The sequence below is a fragment of the Temnothorax americanus genome, unplaced genomic scaffold (assembly GCF_048541705.1).
Source record: "Temnothorax americanus isolate GAGA-0224 unplaced genomic scaffold, ASM4854170v1 Scaffold49, whole genome shotgun sequence".
Classification (NCBI taxonomy): domain Eukaryota; kingdom Metazoa; phylum Arthropoda; class Insecta; order Hymenoptera; family Formicidae; genus Temnothorax; species Temnothorax americanus.
The window spans coordinates 219,999-243,832 of NW_027509646.1; the positions used below are offsets into that span (position 1 = coordinate 219,999).

The 23,834-nt window shown below is 35.9% G+C and overlaps 3 protein-coding genes across 19 annotated transcripts in view; 2 read left to right on the forward strand and 1 right to left on the reverse strand.

The window, feature by feature from the left end:
- Positions 1–5,854, forward strand: part of LOC143903620 (uncharacterized) — a 36,255-nt gene extending 30,401 nt beyond the window's left edge. For all 3 annotated transcript variants that reach the window (XM_077417391.1, XM_077417392.1, XM_077417390.1), the window contains 2 exons: positions 1,478–3,032; positions 3,647–5,854. In XM_077417391.1, the coding sequence (XP_077273517.1) occupies positions 1,591–3,032; positions 3,647–3,980 (1,776 nt within the window). In that variant the 5' untranslated portion in view covers positions 1,478–1,590 and the 3' untranslated portion in view covers positions 3,981–5,854. The remainder of the gene's footprint in view (positions 1–1,477; positions 3,033–3,646) is intronic.
- A 988-nt stretch (positions 5,855–6,842) lies between these two features.
- Galene (potassium two pore domain channel subfamily K member galene) lies at positions 6,843–23,626 on the forward strand. 15 transcript variants are annotated; one of them, XM_077417389.1, is made up of 13 exons: positions 6,843–8,189; positions 9,474–9,593; positions 10,131–10,250; positions 10,488–10,648; positions 18,986–19,025; positions 19,113–19,239; positions 19,353–19,454; positions 19,748–19,870; positions 20,083–20,225; positions 20,770–20,919; positions 21,257–21,502; positions 21,894–22,175; positions 22,600–23,626. In XM_077417389.1, the coding sequence occupies exons 4-13, from the start codon at positions 10,568–10,570 to the stop codon at positions 22,884–22,886; spliced, it is 1,581 nt and encodes a 526-aa protein (XP_077273515.1). In that variant the 5' UTR covers positions 6,843–8,189; positions 9,474–9,593; positions 10,131–10,250; positions 10,488–10,567; the 3' UTR covers positions 22,887–23,626. The 15 variants fall into 15 exon arrangements, with proteins under 15 accessions (XP_077273515.1, XP_077273514.1, XP_077273512.1 ...); XM_077417388.1 differs by having other exon boundaries at positions 10,522–10,648; XM_077417381.1 differs by lacking the exon at positions 18,986–19,025 and adding an exon at positions 8,862–9,007 and having other exon boundaries at positions 7,207–8,189; positions 9,584–9,799; positions 10,522–10,648.
- Positions 10,671–14,988, reverse strand: LOC143903624 (uncharacterized). Its single transcript, XM_077417399.1, has 5 exons — positions 13,328–14,988; positions 12,963–13,148; positions 12,116–12,257; positions 11,912–12,007; positions 10,671–11,597 (listed from the first exon to the last, which is right to left on the reverse strand). The coding sequence occupies exons 1-5, from the start codon at positions 13,600–13,602 to the stop codon at positions 11,310–11,312; spliced, it is 987 nt and encodes a 328-aa protein (XP_077273525.1). The 5' UTR covers positions 13,603–14,988; the 3' UTR covers positions 10,671–11,309.
- Positions 23,627–23,834: the final 208 nt, after the last annotated feature.

Below are 23,834 nucleotides of genomic sequence, written 5' to 3' on the forward strand. Positions count from 1 at the left end.
ACTCGATTTATCGAGCTTAGCGTGTGACGGTAAATTAAACAAAAATTATCGTTAATTTGTGATCCCTCTAATGGACAATCGCTTAGTTTGGCAAATGAGATTCAGAATAAGTAGGTACATATTTCTCGGCAAAAATTGTCAAAATTATTGCCGTATAGGTCCAAGGTGAAAATGTGAAAATTTCAGCGAGAATGCCCCATATATATTTTGTTCATGCTCTAAGTAATTTAACGTGTAAGTTATGAAATTTTTTTGGAATAAACCCAAATTTTTATTTAATGATTATTTTGATTAGAAATCTTTTTTTAGAACATGTTCTTTTCACTATATCAATGTTTTCAGTTATCAATGTTATTCCGTTTATCAATGTTTCTTTTACATTGGAAAGGAAAGAGAAATCGTGTATACCTTTTCCTCCAAAATATCTCTATATATAGAAATTTGTTGGAATTTGTTGGAATTTAACTATATATGGACAAAATATGTAGATATCGATAAGGAATAACAACGTTTCATAAATATGTATACAAATACTATAAGCAACAAATCAAACGTGGCAGAAGTGAAGTCTTGATGGAAAATCCTAGGTTGCGGTCAAACTTGATCCTGAGAGTCCCGGCGCCATTATCGCGCTTAGGTTTAGAAAGAGAGGAAAGGAAGAGACTAGACGTCGTCGAGGGGAAACATCGTCGGGCAAAAGGCTCGAGGTGGTCAGGAAGGGAGGAGGTTAGTTGGAGCGAGGTGCAAAAGGTGAAAAACAGTTTGCCATCAGCATAACCGGTTCCACGTATCTCCGAGCGGGTCTCGCGCTCCTCTCTCTCTCTCTCTCGTTCTCTGGAGACTCGCCCGATCCGGCCAACGGGGTTTCGCCCGACAGGGTCGCTCGCTTTCTTGATGATAGTCGAGTACTGGCTACCGGTAGCGGGTGTCCTTATACAGTTAAAGACATTATCTCGTCTCTTGCCCTAAATTCTGACTAGTCATGGGTTATTTCGCAGCTTTCATCTTGTTCATTCTAAACTCACGAATAAATCATCACGTTCGCTTTACTTCATCTTCTCGAAAGCATGCAATGACTTTCCAACGTTGTAACAAAAAAAATGCTTTCCCGATGGTTTAATTAAATAAAATTCCATGTGGATTCTATATTTTAATTCGAATTGTTATCCAGTTTAGTTACGCTTCTATACATATATATTACAGATCTTAAATTTATTTACAATAACCTTTAAATTATTCGCAATTTTTATTTTCAAAATCAAAAATAATACGAGCTAAAACTTGGTAAATTCCTAGCGAAATTAATTGCTTGTGTAAATAAATCTATCAGTATCTTCAAGATCTCGATAAGGGCGGAATAAATACTTGTCCGTTCAAACGATAAAATAATTATTATAGTAAAATTCTGTCTCTTTGTTTTGTCGGTCGTTTTACGGTTCAATCAACACTTTGTGGACAACGAACTTTTCTGTTTCAGATTCGGTCTTCAGAACGAGAAAGAAAATACGGTTAAATAGGACGGGGATTCAGCGTTCCAGCTGAATCGTCCGGGCGGTGATCGGGAGGACGCGTCGGGGGAAGACCAGCAGGATGAAAACGATACAGAATTGCGGCGGCAGTTCGTCAAGATGCGCGAAGCGTGCCTTCGTCTTCGTGTTTGCCTGGGGATTGCTGATGATCGCGGCGGTACAGTTCCGTCACTTGGAGAACAGGGCTTTGCGTCAAGATGGTAGTCCTACTGGCGAAGATGGCATCGGTAACCCGGTGGAAGTCGATGGCTTCGGCAACGATCGAGGTGCGAGCCAGGGTTCCTCAGGGAGCTTGAGTCTGTCCCGATTACTCTTGCAAAGGTCGTCATTGGGCGATCTTACCAATTCTGGCGGTAATGGCGCCCTGTTGACCACCCTGACTACTCTCAGAAACCGTTTAGAAGCGACGACGAGTCCGCTCGAGCTGGAACCGTTGCTGGACAAGAGACCTGCCAAGACCGAGCAGCAATTGATCGAAGAGATCGCCGAGAGAATACCGAGCCTACCGCTAAGCGATTGGTCGAAAAATAGCAGACTGACAAAACGGGGCAACGAGAGCTGTGCGAAATACCCACAGATCTACGATCTGGAGTTTAACAATATCTATTGGCAAACCCTGCGAACCAGCAACGGCACTTTCCAGTTTTTCGGCGCGTTCTACGACAATCGGAAATTATCCAAGATCGGGCCGGCGGTGAGGATCGTTGGCATGATCGATCGGATTGAACCGATCGTGAAGACGTATTGTCAGTTATGGTACGAGGGCGAGAGCGAGCCCAAGATAATCGAGACGCTCGAATACAAGTACATTTGGTATCCTAAATGGGGCAATTACAAGCAGGGCATTTATCAGCCATACGTGATAGCGTGTAGGGTGCCGCCGCAAGCGTATGGCAAACCACCGTCGTCCGTCTCCATCGTGGAGAAGCGTTGCGACACGGCCACCAACCATCTCCGAGTGATTTATAACAAGCCCGAGCGCAAGAAAGATTTTGCGGTGTGCGTAAAGGGTCTGGACTTTCTGCACGAGGATCTATCGGTCCGACTGGTCGAGTGGATCGAACTCATCAGCCTACTGGGTGCCGACAAGATCTACTTCTACGAGCTGCAGGTGCATCCGAACGTGACCAAGGTGCTGCGGCATTATCAGCGTCTGGGTATAGTGCACGTGACCCCGTTGACCCTGCCGGGCGGACAGCCTAACGTGCCCGCCTTCCAGCACATGTACCTCACGAAGAAGACCAATCACAAGCGGCAGAACGAGCTGATACCCTACAATGATTGTCTGTACAAGCATATGTACGAATACGAGTATATCGCCCTGTTGGACGTCGACGAGGTGATTATGCCCGTCAAGGACGCGACCTGGCAAGAGCTGATGCGTCGGGTGTTGCCCAAGGCCCTGCAAATACGGAACGAGACCCGCGCCTCGTATAACGTCAGAAACGTTTACTTCCTCGACGACCTACTGCACTCTCACGGTTACTTCAAGGACATACCCAAGTGAGTAAGGTTTCCACTTTCACGCCGCGCAAATCGACCGTCCGTGAAGGGAACGCGAAAAGGTGCTGGATGGCTCTCGCACCTCGCATCGATACTCGATGGTACGCCGCGCGCCGGTTGCCGGCGTATCGTATCACGACTCACGACTCTGTGTTTTAATTCGTCTAATTGTAAAATCGCGACGGAGGAATAGAAAATTCGATAATCGATTGAATATGTCTCCCCTCGAGGAGAAACTTATGTACGAAAAATTTCTCACATACACGTACGATCAATTTTATATTGTTACATTGTGTTTTTCACTTGTATCTTTTTGTGATAATTACAAGAGGTAAAATATGTAATTCGTGCTGAGGTAAATATGTGTATCTAATTTTCGTTTTAATATTAATATCGTTGAAATAATTAACTTTTGGAATGGATTGTTATATAGTTTTGCTACAAGAAAAAAGTGTTTCCACATTTATCTGAAGTCTATCCATATATATTATATATATAGACATGTACACACACGCACACACGCACACACACACGCACGCACACACACACACACGCACACGTACACACACGCACGCACAAGAGACGCATTTTTTATTCGAAAATTGTCCCCGCAGGTATATGCACATGCTTCAACACGTATACCGCTCGAAGAACTTTACGAAACCAAACCAATACATCAAGTGCTTCCATAATCCGGAACGAGTGGTCACTCTGCACAACCATTTTCCGTTGGCGTGCCTGGGCGCCGGATGCACCAGTTACCCCATTGAGACCGAAGATGCCCAGCTACAGCATTACCGCGCCGACTGCGTTCGATCGCTAAAGAAAACCTGCGTGGAATATCGGGAGAACAGCGTGATAGACACGACGATATGGCGTTACAGAGATAAACTGATCAGCAGGGTCACCGACACCCTGAAGACGCTCGGCTTCTTCGGCCCGAGATAGCGTTGGAGACTGATCTCTCTTTTTTCTTACTCTCATTTCTCTCTCCCATGAAGATTGGATCGGTCGCCGCGGAAAGAACGAAAGAATATGGGCTGTGCGCGGGACGAGAAGCGATGAATCTATCAGCGGAAGGTAATTGCCGGTGGGACTTGATCAGAGATTTAATCGAACAGATAATCGCGATCGGTGTAACCGGTAAAGTGGATCCGTTTCTACAGTGACAGCGTAATATCGCATCTTATATTTCTATGTGTTGTCACGTGCGCGTGAGAGAAGAGTGTGAATCGGTAATCTCTGTCTGATAATAGCGTTACAAATATGCATATCGTGCGTCTTGAACGACAAAATATTTTAGCCTTATTAAACGCAAGAACGTTATCGAGATTGGAATGATGATCGTTTGTAAATTAATATAGATGTCATCGTATCATCTAAAGTAAAATAGCGTATATAAAAAACGGATTAGCAACAAAGTTAAGTTTTCATTTGATGCACGCATATTTCTCTATTTTTTTTCTTTTTAAGTCAAAGTTGACTTGTTAAATCTAATAAGAAATTTTCAAGTAAATCCATATTCTAGAACTATATGTTACAATTAGCGAAACAAAGTCGCAAGTAATTTATATGAGAAATTATTAATGCTCAATTTATGCGAGTCCCAATAACACATAATTGTCATAACACCCACACTGCCCGCGAAACGAGAATTGTCTCGAGGCCGAGCGTAATTGCGGTTCGATCTGTATCGATAAGGAAACGCAAATTTTCGAATGGCATCAAATCGATCGACCGGATTACGTCTGCGATTATGAGAAAACTGCAGTATTCTTCTTCCTTTTTTGTAAATAATTTCTCTTAAGTCTTATATATGCTCAATATATGTAAGACCAAGTCTGCGATTGATCGATAGCCACAGCGAATAAGTGCAATGTATCGGTAAACGGATTACATTCGGTCTTGTGTGTAATTTTAAATTTAATAAAAGTTATTTGTTTTGGAATGGTGCTAAAAAGTATCGACCACTGTTCCGACGACTGAAATGCTGTGAGGTGTATAAGCATCGATATTAAAGACTACTTTTAACGAATCTTCCGCAGTCGCGAAGCGGCTTTGATCTTTGTAGATTTTTGGAATAGAAATCAAAAGTTCAATTGCTGTCATATTTGATAAGCGAGGAAATAAATAGACATAAAAATAAAATAGAACGGAATACAACGAAATACAGTCATATACATGATCATATAGTATATTATAATATTATGTTCTATATCTCAATGTGTTTATTTTAATTTTAATTGGCGGTATAATATTAAATTAAATTGTTCGATATATCATGGCATGTATTCTTTAATGAGAATACGACGAGTATGATTGTTTCTCAGTCTCGCCAATTGGTTTTAACCGCTTCGTGATTACGAAGACCTTTCTTTCTTATGGTGAACCTCGATCGCTTTCTACGCGATAAAAATCGATTGCTTTTTACTATTCGACATAAAATTCGTCGCTCGTAAAAGCAAGAGGGCGATTCACGTTTCACCATGAGATATATCAATATAAAGGGACCATTGTAAATAAGAGTCAATAAGAGACAGAAAAGTTGATTCGCATGAAGATGTCTGTACGCGAGAATAATATTTGTTAAAGCTTACGTGGGCAGTTTTTTACGTTGAAACATTGGCGGATAAAATGATGTCTTTTATCTCTTCTCTTATTAAAATTATATAAATTGAATAAAATTTTGTTTCTATTTACACATAACATATTATGTTTTACGCATACGCCCACAAAAGCAAGTGCTTTAAGTATATTAATATCGATTATAAATATGGCTCGAAATAAAACGAATTAAAATAAAATTACATTAATCAGTCGACCCCAATTACTTAAAAAGACAAGTATTCTTAAAATTCTACTGGTGAGAAAAGTAGAATGAGTTTCTCGTACAATCAATATTCATGTGCTGTTTTACACGATAAAAATTTTTTGTTTGCTGTAATAATCTTTTGATATGTGTCTTCAAGATATCTGTGTTTGTAAGATAATAAATTAAATTACAAGGAGATATAAATAAATACCTTACTTATGTATCTCTAAAAAAATCCTGTATTTATTATTAACTTTATTAGTATTAGCTGCGTAAATTTCTTTTTAAGGTGAATAACAATATCGTTTTTTAATGTGTTCGCTTTATCTTGTTGCGATTGGCATTAGTGTCATTTGAAATGCCTGTTGACTTATCGTGCGTGTGTTCAAATTGTCGGATGTTATCACAGCGTGATGAGTCAGCACGCCGCTCGACATGCGTCAGGATAATCGATGGCGATTGCAATATAAGCTCCCATCAACCCAGACAACAATGTATATGATACCGAAGGAGAGAGACCTCAAAACGCAATTACAAATATCCTATTTCCTATTAATCAACGAGTCGTTCGTTTTATTTGTCTGAGTTTCCAAAGATATTTTAATATAATATCTCTCGAGACGTAGCGCTACAATTTTCGAAATGTAAGAATAATTTTATGTAAATAAATTTGTATGTGTGAAGAAAGAGACATCAAACGAAGCCCTGGTCACAAATGAGAATTTGTAAACAAAGAAAATAATATCGCAAAGTACGTCAAACGATATAACTATTTAAATGCAATTTTAATTAAGAATATATGATATATTGATGTACTATAAATAATATAACTTTTTTATCGTAAACAATTTAAAATTGTTATTTATTAACGCTAAGCTAAAGTTATTTAATTTATATTTCAATTGTATCACATAAAAGAAATATTTTAAAGAAGTTTTCAGATTATTATATATATTAATGAAAATTTTTTAATAAAAATATATATTTTCTATTTTCGCTCTTCTATAAATTCTCATTCGCATATCTCGCATTGCCGACTGGTAATATTGCAGAGTATATAGGATTCCTTAATTTCGAATAAAATATTATATATAGACACCGATAAATAAGGTGACTGTAGATAACCGACGAATAGCCTTCCGAGGGTACACGCATTGCCCAATCCAATCGATATATATCTCGTTATTTTCCTATTGTCAACAAGAAATCTAATTTAATATGCAAAATCTTTACATTGCATATAAAGAAAGTAAACTGCAATACTTCTTTTTTTCTTCTTTTAAAAAACAAAATTTTATGATTGTAATTTTAGCAAATATATACGAAAATTTTCGTCACTTTATACTTTTAAAGACTCCTTACATAGTCGATTTTTGGAGAAAGGTTTTCATATTTGCCTTTGATTTTTCAGCGATTACTTCGAGTTTCGTTGATTCGCAGAGGCGCGTAATTCTTTAACAAAGGCAAAACTCTAGAATATATATGTATATATATATATATATATGTATTTTTGTGTTAACACATATCCGCGTGCGTTGCGCTCATCTCATCGATCCCGTTTTTCTCTGTAAATAGCCGTCACTAAAAATAAAGCGTCTTCCCTGGTCGTTGGTTTCGTGGAGAATCGCGTTGCGCAGTACTCGTCTGTGTGCTTTGCCCGAGACCGTCGCCATTCGCCACGAGCGGATTTACATGATCGGTGGCCTCATGTTTATTCATGTAACCTCCGCATAGTCAGATTAATACACGCCGCCACGATAATTACCAATGCCGGACGCAGTACATTCGCTTCGGCGCGGCGCGGCACGGCGTCCATCGCGCGGCGGTCACATAAGCGCGATGTCGCATTATTCATCAAAGTATTGCATGTATACCTATACATATATATTGTACGTCATATAAATGCGAGAAAAAGTCTTTAATCATATAGATGGATCGGCGTGCGCGCGGTTACCACCTTCTCCGCGGCCGCCTCATTTTCCGAACAAAATTTCGACGCCGACCGCGGGATAAATTTGGAACAACCGCCTTGCGGATGTAACTCAACTACGCTCCACGTTTTCAGCCTTAGTTTCGTGTCGAGGGCATGCGAGAGTCACACGCGTGTTCTTATGGCGGAAAACGCTTTCGGATATTTGCGAGTGAACGAGGAGTTTATGCTGTGTCCATGTTGAAAGATCCTTCGTGACTCTAAAGAATCGTCCAAAGATTTGAAAAAAACGATCGAAAGAGTTTTATCTTTCGCGACTGTGTGGTTGCGATTAACTGCAGCTATTAGCAGCCCTGATGTAACAACTTTAAACACTTTAAATTAAATAGTCACCGTGTTTGTGTGTTTGCGTTTGGTATATTTTTTTACAATTACACTACAATATCTCATTTGAATTTTTAATTTCCATTTTTTATTTCATTATTCTCATATTTCGAATTTAATATTTCTTTAACAAGCATTAATAATTTACCGAGTGATTAAAATAATCGAGAGCTTTGGCGATGTAAATATTAACAAACTATGTACAAATTATACGTATAAAACTTCAATTTAAAATTGAATCGTTTAGAAAAAAATCTTTATCTTCATAGACACTTATTAAGATAAAAATTATCTTAATATTTAAAAAAAAAAAATTAACGGAAACAATCTGGAAACAACTTTTTTTATCGATTTTGTTAAACTTATGCATTTTATTATACGTCTAGTGCGAATAAATCACCGTGTTCACAATAGTGATTACACATATAAAAAAAGAGAATAAAAAACGGGATGAGAGAGCGCCGATTTTTCCAATATCTCATATTTTGTATATTATATCTCATATATCTAATATATAAAATATATGAATTTCAAAAAAATTTAATAAAACTTTCTATACCGCATATTTATTTTCAAAAATATAGGTATGTGAGGAAAGTATTTTGTGGGGAAAATATATTTTTCATTTAATTGTTTGAATATATGTATAATATAATCCAACGTTGTAGTTTCAATATGTACATTCATGGTTATTTATTTCTAGTTATTCAACATATCATATTCGCGACGCAGGAATTCAGCACGAGCAAGAAAAGTTATTTAAAGCCCGGTCTACATAGGCCGCAGTTCGCAAAACGCGAGACACACGCACAGTCTACATGTCAAGGGGGTTTTTGGATTTTCCCTCGGGTGAGGGAGGATGAGTGCCTTTTGTCAATGACAACCTAACACTCTACATGTCAATCTAACAAAGAGGTTAGGTTGACATGTAGACTGTGTGTGTGCTTGCGTTTTGCGAACTGCGGCCTATGTAGACCGGGCTTAAGAGGTTTTCCGTTTTTATAGCCTCTCCCTTTTTCATTTATCAAAAAATCAAGAATTAATGCAATATACATGCTCTCTCTCTCTCTCTCTCTCTCTCTCTCTCTCTCTCTCTCTCTCTCTCTCTCTCTCGATATATTTATAAATTCTATTTCCTTGAATTTAGATTCGCAACGATTACTTCCCTTTATATTTATATCACTCATCAATATCCAAATTATATCGATCGGTTTACTTTTAAACAAATGTTGGATAGAAATATTAAATTCGACAACAACATCAATAAATTCATTACGTGGGATCAGAGGGAAAATCTAATTATTAACGATTAAAGCTAAGTGACGAAGGTAAAGGGTAAAGCGCGGTTTCGCATTCGCTATGTAAATGGGGAATGGAGAATGGAGAATCCAATAAGAGGATATACCTAATACCCGCGATCTAAAGGAGGCAACTGGCAAGTAGAAAATGCCGCGCGCGCGAACGGAGGTGTTCGACGTGGTGGAAGTGGAGAAACCGTCGAGGTGCATCAAGTTCCTCCGGCTGCTATGGAAATTCAGCAGATGCGTCTTCTCTCACGTGACGCTAATCTCCTTGGTGGTTGCTTATTGTCTAATCGGCGCATATGCCTTCGAGTCACTGGAAGCGAATCACGAGAGGGAGGTAAATTGTGAGACTATTATACTAGTAAATATTGATGGAAAATTCCTCAATTCCTTTTTCTAATTGTAAATTGTAAGTTGATAATTAAATATATAATATTTATCGCGTAATTTTTCATTGTGGATCAAAATTTACTGGGACAGAAATTGACTCGACACCGAAAGAAAAAAGGATACAGAGTACAGACAAATAGTTTCTTCCACGTCAAATATCCTACGCTCGTATGTCAATGAATTATTAACTGTCGCCGAGCGTCGCGAATGCGAGCAATGCCGAGATTGCCGAGTAAGCGCATCGTTCTTTACCTGCGCTCTCTTCGCTCTCTTCGCAGGTGAAGAAGAGCATCAAAAATATACGAGGGAACGTTTCGGAAAAGCTATGGGAAATTACCAAGGATTTCGACGTGTTGATTCGCAAAAATTGGACGGAGCAGGCGTTGAGCGAGCTGAAGGTACGTCTTTTGTTTTTTTCACCATAGTTTTTGTTAGATCCATAGTTAGACCATAGTTTTTAGCTTTTTATCTTTGTAAAACGACTAAAACGGAAGAATATGAGATTTTCGAGCATTTACTATTTTACTTCTACAAGACTACAGGTAGATGACTCAACAAGTCATTAGAAAAGTAACACGCAAATGCAAAATGTTACTCTTTTTATGTTAAATTTGAAATTTGATACGATTCGACAGAAGATTATTTGTTCACGAATAATGCGCAATGCAGAAATTCGAGGATTGCCTCCTGAAAAAAATGGAGAAGGAAGGATGGGATGGCAGCGAAGAGGAGGATGATATTCAATGGACATTCGCCGGTGCTCTGTTTTATTCCATCATCGTCATCACGACGATTGGTGAGTCGATCAAAATTTTAAATACTCGCTAAATTGTTGGCACACGGCTGTATAAGATATTAATAAACGAAGATAAGTTAATGGAAAGTTTTGTTTTCTAATTGGAATAATACTTGCTATAGGTACGTATTGTTCGAAAATTTAATCTTTTGTCATGCGTCCTATGTCAATAATTCGGAGTAATTTATTCTTTAAGAAAGCGAAAACTCATTTGTTCAGAATTATTTTTACCAATTTAAGTGAGAATCTTTAAAGGAAGAACAATGCACATTTCATATATAAGGTAAATTTGAAAATGAGGCAGGGCATTACTATAAAATTTACAATGCAATAAATGTATAGTTTACACTTGCAAATCGTACATGTATATAGTTTAACTTAAATTATTAATTATTAACGCAATTAACAATAAGTTTGTATTAAATTCTCATTTAATTGTGTGTCATATAATCGCTTAGTGAAAAATGTAAGTATATTGTGTGTATATATATATATATATATATATATATATATATATGTACATATGTATATGTATTTTTGTATGGTATGTATGTCTCTCCACTCTCTCCACATACTTATATCTCTATCACATCTTTGGCATCGCCATTGAGAATGAAGAAATATCGAGAAAAGATGTTTTTCGACAAGAAAATTTGCTTGTTTACTTCTCAGTATTTTCATACGTCTCCGACTTCTCGTTCGTCTGCGTTTGATTCTTGCCCAATGACCTCTCGTAGATGACATAATCGTCGAGTTCCGGATCGTAGCCATATGGCCGTAACGACCCGAATTCATTGCGATGACCGTAACCGCCGCTATACGGTCCTGAGTAATAGTCACCGAAAGACGGATGTTGGTAGCCGCCGCCGTCGCCGCCGCTATACGGTCTTCGATTGCCGTAATAATTCGATGGCGCGAAACCATTCGGCCTGTACTTGTGCGGCGTATCCTAGGAATTATTATTATTTAATAGACGCGATACGAGAATCGCAGGAAAATGTCGAATTACGTAAAAAGATCAAACCTGGATTGAAAATGAAAATCAATAAAATGGCAATAAATATTTTTCTTTAACACACTTGGCCAAAATAATGATATTTTAGAAAATATAATTTGAATATAGGTATATATGAAAAATATATGAGAGATAGCTCGTTAAATATACTCGTATATCTATATATATCTATATATATTCGTATATATTGGGAGTACATCAGTATTGTTTTTGGAAGTGCATGAATAGATTTAAACTCTTTTCGTTACAGAATATGGGTAATGATGTCCTCCCAGCCCTCCAGACAATCCTGGGAATCTTTTACTGTTGAAACAACAGTACTTCTTCTCTCTTGCGCAGTGGCCCTAAAATCACCATAGGTTAAACGTTAACGTTAAACCCAAATTTCATCAAATTTTTTGGATTTGCGAATTTTCGCGAGCAAACCCACGAACACTTTCGACCAAACTCACGAATTTCAAGCCGGGCGATGGACAGTTGAAACTATATCTGCATTTGCAAGTGTCGAATTCGCGATAACGGGGATCGTTTCTGACCCATGGTGGTACTGAATCAAAAATATCGTCGTGTCCGTTCGGTTCGAAACGAGCAGGTCTGAAATATATCAATAGTGTGTCTCTACATTTTCTTACATTAAAAATTAACAGCTACATTTACTAACGCAACATATTTACTTTGGAAAATAAGTTATTAATTAAAGAGTAAAAAAGCGACTCGATATATACGTAAGAGCGTTTAACCGCGTAATTGACGTATGATGACGTATGATGACAGTTTGAGGAGAAGTAATTCAATAACGGAATTTTATATATGAAATACATAAATCTAATGCAATTTATGAAAAGTACATATGTATGTATGTATTGCTGATAAGTTAGCAGCCCGGGAATATGAGCTATTTCTCGTGAAATATTGTTCGCGGCTGGACCGTGCCTCGTACGCAATTAAATGTACGAATGGGGATATCTATAAATTAAGCGATCTCTGTGAAGAGGTGACGCTATATATTTTAATCGGATCATTGGAAATTTAATATAGAACAAGCCAGGAGAGTATATCGGTCGACGGAAAATCCCAATTTTCCGAGATTAATGAATCTGCTTGAAAAATGCGATTTAGCTGGCAGGGACTCTGATGAGATTACGTATATATATCGTGCCGGAGCGCACAATATTTTTAAATATAGTCTTGAAAATTTTGAAAAGTTAATTAATAATCCAATTAATTAATAGTCGCGCACAAACGCGAAATAATTGAAAGAAGAAATATTTAAAAGAAGGACTGTTGCAAACGAAATACCTGCCAATTATTCCCGTTGGTCCACCGGGACCCACGAGAACACCGTTATTGCCTTGGTACGCGGGCGCCGCCGGTATCAGCGGTCTGCCGTTGGGACCGTAAGGGCCTGGATTCTGAGGTCTAAATCCTAACTGAATGCCGTTGTCGAAACTGTCCAAATGCTCAGAAGGCTCCTGTACCTGATATCTAAAAGTTGAGCCCGCGTGAGAGAAGCTATGCCGCCCAAGTATCAAGCACATGCTATACAATAATTATAAGCTACAAGTACCCGATTCCTTTAAAGCTGATCGTAAATTCGGATTAAACAGATTAAAAATTAGAGTATTAAATATACCGCTAATTAATAAATCAGATTGACAACACACCTGGCATCGCCGTCTCGGCTAGTTTTTTGTTTATCATCATTCCATGTCCAAGATTCATCATTCTCAGCGGTTGCCGTCGCGATCGTGATGAAAACGATTAAAAAAAACGCGCGCATTTTTATTATCCGCCGAGTGGCAGAATCAAAACGATACGTCTTAACGCAATACGTCTTGCAATTAGTTAATATTGCTAGAAAAGAAAGACGTACGGCCACGCATAACATTCGACGTCGACTAAATGAGAGTGAAAGTGAATCACGTCTTTTTATATGCATAGCGGGAAGGTGAACGCATCGCTACGTTTCGAGGTCTTTTCGAATAATAATCATCTGCGATCAATGGACTGTTTTCTTTTGTTTCCATGCTAATCCCAAAAATTCGGCTGCATCATGCAACACGCAATCGTACTTTAACTTGAAAATAAGTTATTTTTGATAAAAATACAAATTCAAAAATTTACGCGTTTATTAACACTGATAACGTGTAAATTTTAAATTATACAATTATACACATTTATAAACATTGGTAATATTTTAATAATTGATATTTCAGATTTGTACCTATAATGTCAATTATTATATGCTACTATTCGTAATGAGATAAAAGAATTACGGTTTTTTTAAAATTACTTTTGTCTTATAATCTTCTACGATCAATTATCCAATTGAAAAAAATTTATTTATGAAATGTATGTTTTAATCACATTACATTTTTTTTCTTAGAGTAGGTATCACCAGCGCACTATTTCTTTAAATTCTTAGCTTTCTTTTAAATTTTACGTTTCTTAAAATAATTCTTATTTTTGCCTGCTATTGCTATGATTTAATTCGCAACAGTCGTGATCTTTTCAATGCGCGAGATGTGTACGTTACTAAAGAAAAACACACGTTGCAATCTTTCTTTAAAATAAATATTCTATCTTTTGCTAGGAACATTTGTTTGATTTTTATTCATATTCAGTAGAAACTAACGTCGCTCTAACGTGATATTTTAATTTAACATGAAAAGAATATCTAAAAAAACAACCTTAATTTCTTTTGTAAAAGTTAATAATTCAGTTTTTTTGTTGCTTAATTTAACGGTAAGTAAAATATCAGCATAAATAGGTTTAATAAAATTTAGCCTAGACTAAATGAGATTTGCCGCAGCAAACCCAATCGCAGTGAAATTACAATGTACAGCCTGCACATAGTAAATTTACAAGCGTAACGTTATTACGCGATATAGCGTGGATGGATCCGGTAGGATTTTGAGGCCGATTCCGCTCCTTCAAGCGCCCGTCCTTCAAACTGGGAAAACCCAGTTCTTCGACTCCGAAGGAGAGAAGCCGCTTGGTTGATCGCACTAGTACGCGCTCTTTGACCTCCTTCTTAAAGTAAAATCAAGACACATGGCGTAACGTTCATTCCTGCGTCTTCGTCCGGCTCGACAGCAAAATTACCACCATTAGAGATTTTTTCAGCCTTCACTTTTGAAAAATACATCCTTCATTAAGTTACATTTGCTCATGAATCCGCATCAAATGTCAAACAAAAACTACAAGCCACGAGTGTCTGTAAAATTATATTTTTATTGCGTTGCCAATTTGTTACTTTAAAATCGTATTATTTTACAATATACATACATATATACATACAAATATACATATATACAAACATACATATATATATATGTATATATATATATATATATATATAATTCTTTGCTGAGATATAAAGTGAGAAAGAGATAGATCACTATTTTCGCTATTTGATTTAAAACGAATTAGATAGAATCAATTTATGAAATTGTGAAAAATAAAAACAGAATAATATTTATTTACAATATTAATATTATTAGCAACAGAAATATTTTCAATAAACTATCTTGAAAATATTATATGATTTTCTATCAGTTAACAAACTAATTCGAATGTAGAGGTGCATAGATTTGCATTTCTAAGGAAAGGGCAAACGTGTCAAAACAGAAAACGCTCTTATTTCGTGGCTGCTTTGAAATTCATTCCTGGAATGGCATTCTTTTATTACGAAATTAAACACGAGACTTTAAAAACGGTGGAATTTTATATTCTGGAGCAAAACAGCTACAAATAAACTAAAAAATATGCATTTTTAATGTAAACTCTGAATATGCAAACTGCAAACTGCTCGCGGATATTTCAAGAATTTATAGAAAAATTGAATTCAAACTGTTGAGAACTGACGATCATGAATACTTATCTAAGAGAAAATCTATAATTCGATTAAGTGACCTCTTTCCGAGCGAGCTTACTAGCTTAAAGGCGTTAAAGGTGAACGATGCTCGATACTTTCACTCGTTTAGAACATGTTATGTCATTTTCTATTGCAACACATATTACATGCACACAGTGCACAGATATATATTTTTAGATATTTTATTTCAAGTTCAAGTTATAAATTCACCATCATCACCATTATCGTCATTATCAGTTATAAATTCAATTATAAAATTTGTAGGCGGATTAAATCTACAATTTTGGGAAATAGAAAAATTAAAAGAGAATAGAAAACATAAAAGAGATTGATAGAAACTAATATCAGCAGTGATAAAAGAAATTACTTATATATACCTGCATATATAAATAAGAAACAATATATAATAACAACAAATAATAATAACATAATTTGTGGGTATTTTTAAAAACTAAATACTTACAATTTAAAAGAAAACTGAGACTGAGACAAGAACGATATTTTACTTTAATTTGTTTAGCTTTCTTCTTCTACCAAAGTATTTTTAAATAAATATCTCCAAAATGCAAAATTGAATTCAACACTGTAATCCTTCGAAGATTAAAAAAATATTCTCACTACTTTTTGAAAGAAGCTTGCTGTATGAATTCGCGATATTTCACTTCGCGGTCTCACCGGAAAGAACGTTTTCTTCGCTTCTTTTAATTTAATTCATTTCCTGACACGTGATCTTTTTTTAAGTAATTTCCTGGTTTCGTAACTAAGATAAAAAATGGCGTACTTTTGACCGTTCCTCGCGTTCCTTTTGGCCTGCTTGTCAATCTTAACACGGAATAGTAAATTAGGAGAGCTAACTTAATCATATATATTTGCGATATATTATTTTTTACATATTAAGTATATGTGTAAGTGATCTCTGATTATCGTGTTATGTTTGGAAAGTTATTATAATGGGTTGTACTACTATTTCAAAGAATCTGTTTCAAACAAGAAATTGATATTATTGATGTCCGAATGGAACGTCAATGTATTCTCTCTCTCAATCTCGGAACCATGGCATTTCCTGTTTACAACTGCATAAAAAATTAGTTTCAGCGATATTAGACGTGACTTGTCGATAAGAAATCGAGTTTCATTGAAATTTTTAACAAACGAACGTTACCCTTATCACGATTGAACGAACTAATCCTTCGACAATGGCAAAAATTCATTTCTTCGAAGTTGCTTGGCCCTCGCGATCGTGTCAGGCAACTTCCTTTTTCTATATTTTTTCCTTTTCGAATAATTTCCTGCCATCGACCTATTTCTCATCTCTTTCCGCTATCCTCTTCTTCCCCCCTCTCTCTCTCTCGCTTTTTTTTTCTTCCCGTCGGAATAAGAATGTTACATTGCTCAGGATTAAAAAAATGAAATGGGGAATAAAGGTGAGATCTCGCAATGCGAGTAGATCGTAATGTCTTTTTGACATCTTGGGATTCTCGGAGACTTTATGTTTTCACTTTACATATAGGTACTCTTATCCAGGATACTTTCCCATCCTGGTTACATACGGTTGCATAGTACCACATAGTACGGTTCTGCACCTGAAATTTATACTGTATGCGAGGAAATTCTTCTTTTTTGGTAGTTGTGATAGAGAAAGAAGTTTCTATTATAAACATGACTATTTATAATTGAACAAAATCAGATGAAGATACTTATCATTTAAATACAATACTTATATCGCCTCATGGCCTCATCATAATTAAATATCATAGAAAGAGCTGTTCTTCACTCTAAAATTTTTTATCGCGCTAAGTGAAATCAATCCTGCTCAAGAAGCGATCCAAATTGCCTTCGTCGCACATTTTGCTGTGGGATCGTTGTGATTCGTTGTGACAAATGGCTTCTTTGGGGTAAAATTACAAAATTGGATCGCCGTTTCTGTTTTTACGTTTCCCGAACGCGGGTAAATCCGTCCTTTCGATAAAGTGGAGAGACTTATTATGGGTGCATTTTGACTAGACTAGGTTTCTTGCAATAGACAACTTCCATCAATGAGGAATTAACAGAATAACATAATAAAAAAATCGATAGAGTTTATCTCGTTTAATTTGGAAATGGTATTTTCTGATATTTCGTACAGAGAAGGGGAGAAGAGGTCGTAGGTATATATAAAATAAATTAATTCTGTTCTTATATATTATTTACCTTATTGCAATTCAAATAACGGTTTTGAGATTTGCATAATCGAAATCATTTAAATAATTTGGATTTAAAAAGTAGGTAACATTGACCTACTTCGGATAATTTAATATCACACAGGCTTTATCATATTTTAAATAGAAAATACTTATTTCTCAAAATTTTCAATATTTTTCAATAATATTGTTCGACACTTTAGTACATCTCATTATAAAATTATTTTTTATATTTTTTCTACAAGACCTCCATATAATACACTTTCTCGGTATTATCAGACCTTTTTCACATAGTTATATTATTACTCAAATTAAAAAATTTAAAAAACTATGTATACATTTTTTAATTATCCTTGATTTAATAATAGAAAAATGCGAATTATTTCTAATATTTAATTTTAGAAAATAGTTATAAAATATTCGATAACCGGGAATGCAAATCACGCTGCGCGCTGTCAAATAATGCGTCTTGTGTAACAGACGGAATAGTTTTCACGTATCGTCGATAAGGAATCTCGGCGACCTTGACCCAGACTTGTAGATGAAATTGCGAGACTGTGCGAAGCCTCGAAAAGAAGATTCAAGGCCGAGGCGAGTGCAGCTAAAAACCTGAACGATCTTGTCAACTTTCAAATACCTATAGTTTTTCTAATTTGACGGGCGACAATCAACGATTCTTGAGAAATATCTTTGCCTTAATGATTCGATTCTCCTCGCCTTTTTACAATACATTCTAAAACTTTTATCGTTTAATTCTTTTCGAGAAAAATATATGTCTTATATATCAAAAAACATATCAACGTTAGTATATTTCTCGATATTCGTCCGGTATCGCGTATTCGTCGGCATTCGAAGCTACCTTTTTCTTGTTATCTAATATTATGCAGCAACATTTTGAAACTCTTTAGCGTCTAATTATATCTGAGAGAGCAAGTCTCGCATTGAAACATACATAACAATGTTAAAATGAATATGTTTCTCGAGATATGACCCAGTATCGTTCAGCGCATTTCGCATTTCAAAACACCCGCGGAATACCTACTGCAACCTCCTCGCTCATCATGCTTTCCTGATATATCAGGAGTAAATTTCCGAGATTCGCGGTGCGAAACCTGAGTTTCGCCTTATCTTATATCCAAATCAATTCTTCTATTAACTGTATCATATTCTATCATCTCTACGGATGCATAATTAAATTATCACTGTTTTTTAATTATAATTTAAGATTGTAATATTGTATCAATCTAATGACCAATATGTTTAAGGGTTCTTTAATGCGAGACATGCTTTCTCCAATAACATTAGGTAATAAAAAGTTTTAAAGTGCTGTTACAAAATGTTTTATACATGTATGTACATTGATATATTCTATATTTTTATTTCTTGTTTTAGGATACGGTCACATTGCACCGAAAACAAAAAATGGAAAAGTAGTAACTATTTTTTACGCCATTCTCGGCATTCCTCTTATGTTGCTTTGCCTATCAAACATCGGAGACGTGATGGCGTCGAGTTTTAGGTAACAGACAATATTTAATCACACACACACAACATTTACTTACTTTCATACTCAGTTTTCATTAGCGCTGAAAAATAATCGTTTTTTTCCGTATATATTCATTGTATTTTTAGGTTTCTATATTGGAAAGTGTGCTGTTACGTATGCACAAAACCACCAAAAAAACGACGAGGACGTAACAACATGGTTAGGTCGCATTCTGTTCGTCAACCAGGGTAATTTTATATTATATGGTACATTATAAAAGTTTAAAAAAATGTTCTATTCTAATAATTGTAACATGTATAGGTAATATAAAAATGTAATGAAAAAAAAAATTTATAAACGTATGCACTATATACATACATGTTATGTAAAAATTACGGATCAGTACGCGTTCTTAAAGAGTAGATTAGAATTTTATTGAAAAATTAAATAGGTATAATCTAATGTCCTGATTGGTATATAAAAATAAAAATATCTATGCACGATTGTATTATATTATTGTTATTACATCATATTTTATAAGGAGATATGGATCAAACAGAGGCCCGTTTCGCCGATCCATCAGAGTAAGTCAACGGTCGGCCGACTCGGCCTTAGGACTCTCCGAAAGTATGACAAAGTCCTCATATTCCGATACTGATTGTAGGTATGTAAGATCGTTGTTTGCTTCAATTCGAAGTCATTTGTCAAAGAAAATATTTTACAGCATTGTAAACACAGCATTTCTAATTAATTTAGTCATTAAATTAATGCAACGTTATATCATACAAATATGAATTTTAATTATGAAAATAATTATAATAATAAAAGATATTAAGATAAAATTAGAAATAAAAGTAAAAAAGACAAATTGTGTAGGTACATGTCTCGACGATTGGAAGGAGGCGAATCAAAGGCAATAGCTGCTTATGCACCTTCTACAAATAATCCAATGGAAATTAAAGCTGCAACTGTACCACGTTATTCGGATATTCCACTGGCGACTCCGAGAAGCGTAAGAGGTACTTACTTTATCAATCGTTTATTTTATTTTATTTTATTTTATTGCTTTCATTGATTAATCACGTTGTCTTTAAATTGATCATAAAGTTAACAGATAAAAAATAATGTATACGTAAAGAGTTGTATTCCGAACCGATTTTGTAAAAAGAGATATTACATATTTCGTTGTCACGCACAGACAATCAAAATAAAGAAAACAAATATATGTAGCGACGAATTAAATTTTATATTAAATTTAACTGAATCTCTCTCAAATCTATCTCTGTTGGTTTATCTTGTTTGTACGTTATTTACATAACAAAAGAGTTGCAAACGATATGTCGATATCACGTACATACGAAATCATGCGAAATCACACAAGTGAGATATATTATACAAAGTGCTGCTATCGTCAGAAGTCCCCGTAAAACACCGCCGCTCGATTGAATTAATTAATTAATTCAAGCGCATCGATTGCGCCGCATTGCACTCGTTATCAACTCATCGATTAATTAATAACTATCGGCTGGTTTCCGTTGCTTTCATTATCGCTTATGCTTATAGCTAAACCCAGAATAACGACACAGTCGCTGGACAGAAAATTGCTGATGAGTCCGAACGAAGCGGATCGCTCGCCAGTTTTGTGCAACAAATACGCATTGGATGATTTTGAAGACGAAACGTCGAGGTGGAGGCAGCCGCCTCAAGATAAGGGTGAGTATCGTTATTACTCTATCGCAATTACATACATACATCGCAATATAAAATATAATACAATACATAATTTTAACTATTCTAACTATAAGAGCGGAACAAAAATCAAGAATTCTCTCTTTGGATGAAACAAAATAGCTAAATTTTTATGTTTTATAGCGCATTACTTTTCTTATCGCTTTACCACGTGCTATCTCCTATATGTTAATTGTTTACTATAATGATACTCGATTATTAGTTCAGAATACAAATAAGTATATCAGTGCTATTTAAGATGATGAAAGAGATCGCTCTTTGAAGCGCTTGAAGAAATTAAACAAAACCGACGCTATTACAGTCGAGAACTCGGAGAAACCGCGAAGCAACGAAACACCCGAAGAGTTGGATGGCGTTGAAAAGCGAACTTCCTTTAGTCCCAGATCTTTGCCGAGAAGATGTCTTTCTGTGGAAGGAGCCACGACGACGAATCATAGAACGAGTTCGTCGTCAGGACCTCGCCCATCTTCTATCTATTTGGAAATGGAATATATGAGAAGGTCGCAATCTACTAAAAGTAGACGCACCAGGAGCAATTATTCTGTCGGTGAGCGAATGGTGATAAACGTAAATAAATTTCGTCAAATTAATAAATTCGTAATAACCGTTTTTTTTTGTGAAAATTTGAGAAGAATGAGACTAAATGATATCTAAACGATTTATATATTGACGATAGATATTAAGGTCCAATTGACTAATTGTAAATGAAAGTTGAGCTTTTAGAATGAAAATATGTAACGATATTTGTGATATGGATTTATCTTGTATCTAGCCTAACTTCTATGTGTGAAATGTATTTATAATTATCGAGAGTATCCAAGTCATTCAAAGCTCTTAAATTGTATTTGCAGACTACATCACGATAAGAACTTAAATAACAAGCCGATCGATATAACGAGCGCGAGTGTACCTTCTGATCGTTAAATGTTTTTCTCCAGCACGTTCTTACAAACGGGGACCACCGCCGTCGCCGAGGATTATGTCGCCGATGGGATTTGCAGTGCATCGACAGGTTTATGCCGACGATATTGATTTTGACTACGAGTACTATACCGCTGCGGATGATCAGGAAAGACAGCCGACCAAGCCCGTGCCTATCTGGCTGTGCGTCTTTCTGGTTGTCAGTTACATATTTGGTGGCGCTTACCTTTTCAGCAAATGGGAAGAGTGGCATTTCCTCGATTCGGCTTACTTCTGTTTCATCACGTTGACCACCATCGGTTCGTTTCCCAATTAGTCATTCCTTTTTTGCGGTTCACAAAAGATGTGCTGCAATTTATTTATTATTACTGTTTCATAAAGCTCATTCCGTTGAAATTAGCCAACTATACCGATCTTACGAGTCGATTTTCTTCAAAAACAACATTTTATCTTGCCATGTTAGAAAGAGAGAGGGAGAGAAAAAGCTCATTGTCAGCTTTAAGAACCAACAATAAGAGGGCTAATTGAATTAATTTTATTAGAATAATACCTATACGTTTGTAACAACTTTATATAACATATATTTATATAATATTTTCTAACGGTCTCTTCTTAGAGCGGCTCTACTTTCGCTTATCTGTATCCATTTATTTATTGATCTTGCGTTTATTTCGAGCGCGATGACGTGAAACTCGCACGATTTCCTATCTCTTCTATTTTAAGGTTTCGGCGATTTTGTGCCAGCGTACAAGGTGGACGCGCAGAAGGGCATCGCCCTTTGTTCTCTCTACCTGCTATTTGGAATTGCCTTGCTGGCAATGAGCTTTAATCTGGTGCAAGAGGAGGTTATCAACAACGTGAAGAGCGTCGCGAAGAGGCTGGGTATCATCAAAGAGACCGACGAGGAGGACGTGGAGGAAGAGGAGGAGGAGGAAAGGGAGGCCGAAGACTATGACGAATACGACGCCGAGTACGAAGATGAGGTCTATGAAAACGAGCCCAAGCTCTGATCTCGCGGTTTTCAACTTACTATTCGACGAGACGACGAGATCGGGGACGCGCGAGTCATCCGTCTTCGTACATGGTACAAGATCCAGGGGATTTCTCGGTTCACGTCTCGATCGACATATGAGTCAGTTTCATGGCATAGATAGATATGATCTCGCGTAGATCGACAATTCCTATAATCGAGTAATATAGCTCTTTTCGCGCAGGTCTTGTCTCGCAAGAATAAATTGGTATACAAACGTATAAAGTCAGATTAATTTATACAAATATGATTTATCTCAATTATCTTTTTCAATTTATAGATATACTCAAATTTCAGGATATGATTAAAATTTTAATTTTTTATAGCTCTCACACAAAGATTTCTTGATTTGAAGACTTTTCATGATTTAACGTTACAGTGTGTATTCAATTCAATATCTGACACAATGCTGAGAATACTATTATTAAGAAAGTTACTATTATTAATTAATTATAATGTATACCAATGGAATATAATGGTGAAGAGAGAAACTACAGAGCTTGCGATATTGCGAGAAAATATTGCTGTATATAGATACAAGTCTGAGAATTAGTGTCTATAAAATGAATAGGAGAACAATCGTGGAATGCAATTAAATTTACATACACTTCGCATATCGCATAGCTTTGACATTTAATCGACATTTGCATTTTTAATATTTTCCTTTCAGATTTTGTCCAATAATTATTCGCAATAAATTTTACATTTATTAGAAAAATATTTCTTATCTAACTTTTTCTTTCTGTCATACTTTGCTCACAATTTACCCATTTTCTCCTTTATAAATTTTAAACTTGAAACAAAAGTTAAGATGTTTTAATTATTTATACACGCGTTTATAGCAATTTAGATATATATATATATATATATATATATATATATATATATATTTCTAATTTTCTTTGACAACAACCGAAGGTTAGCAGCA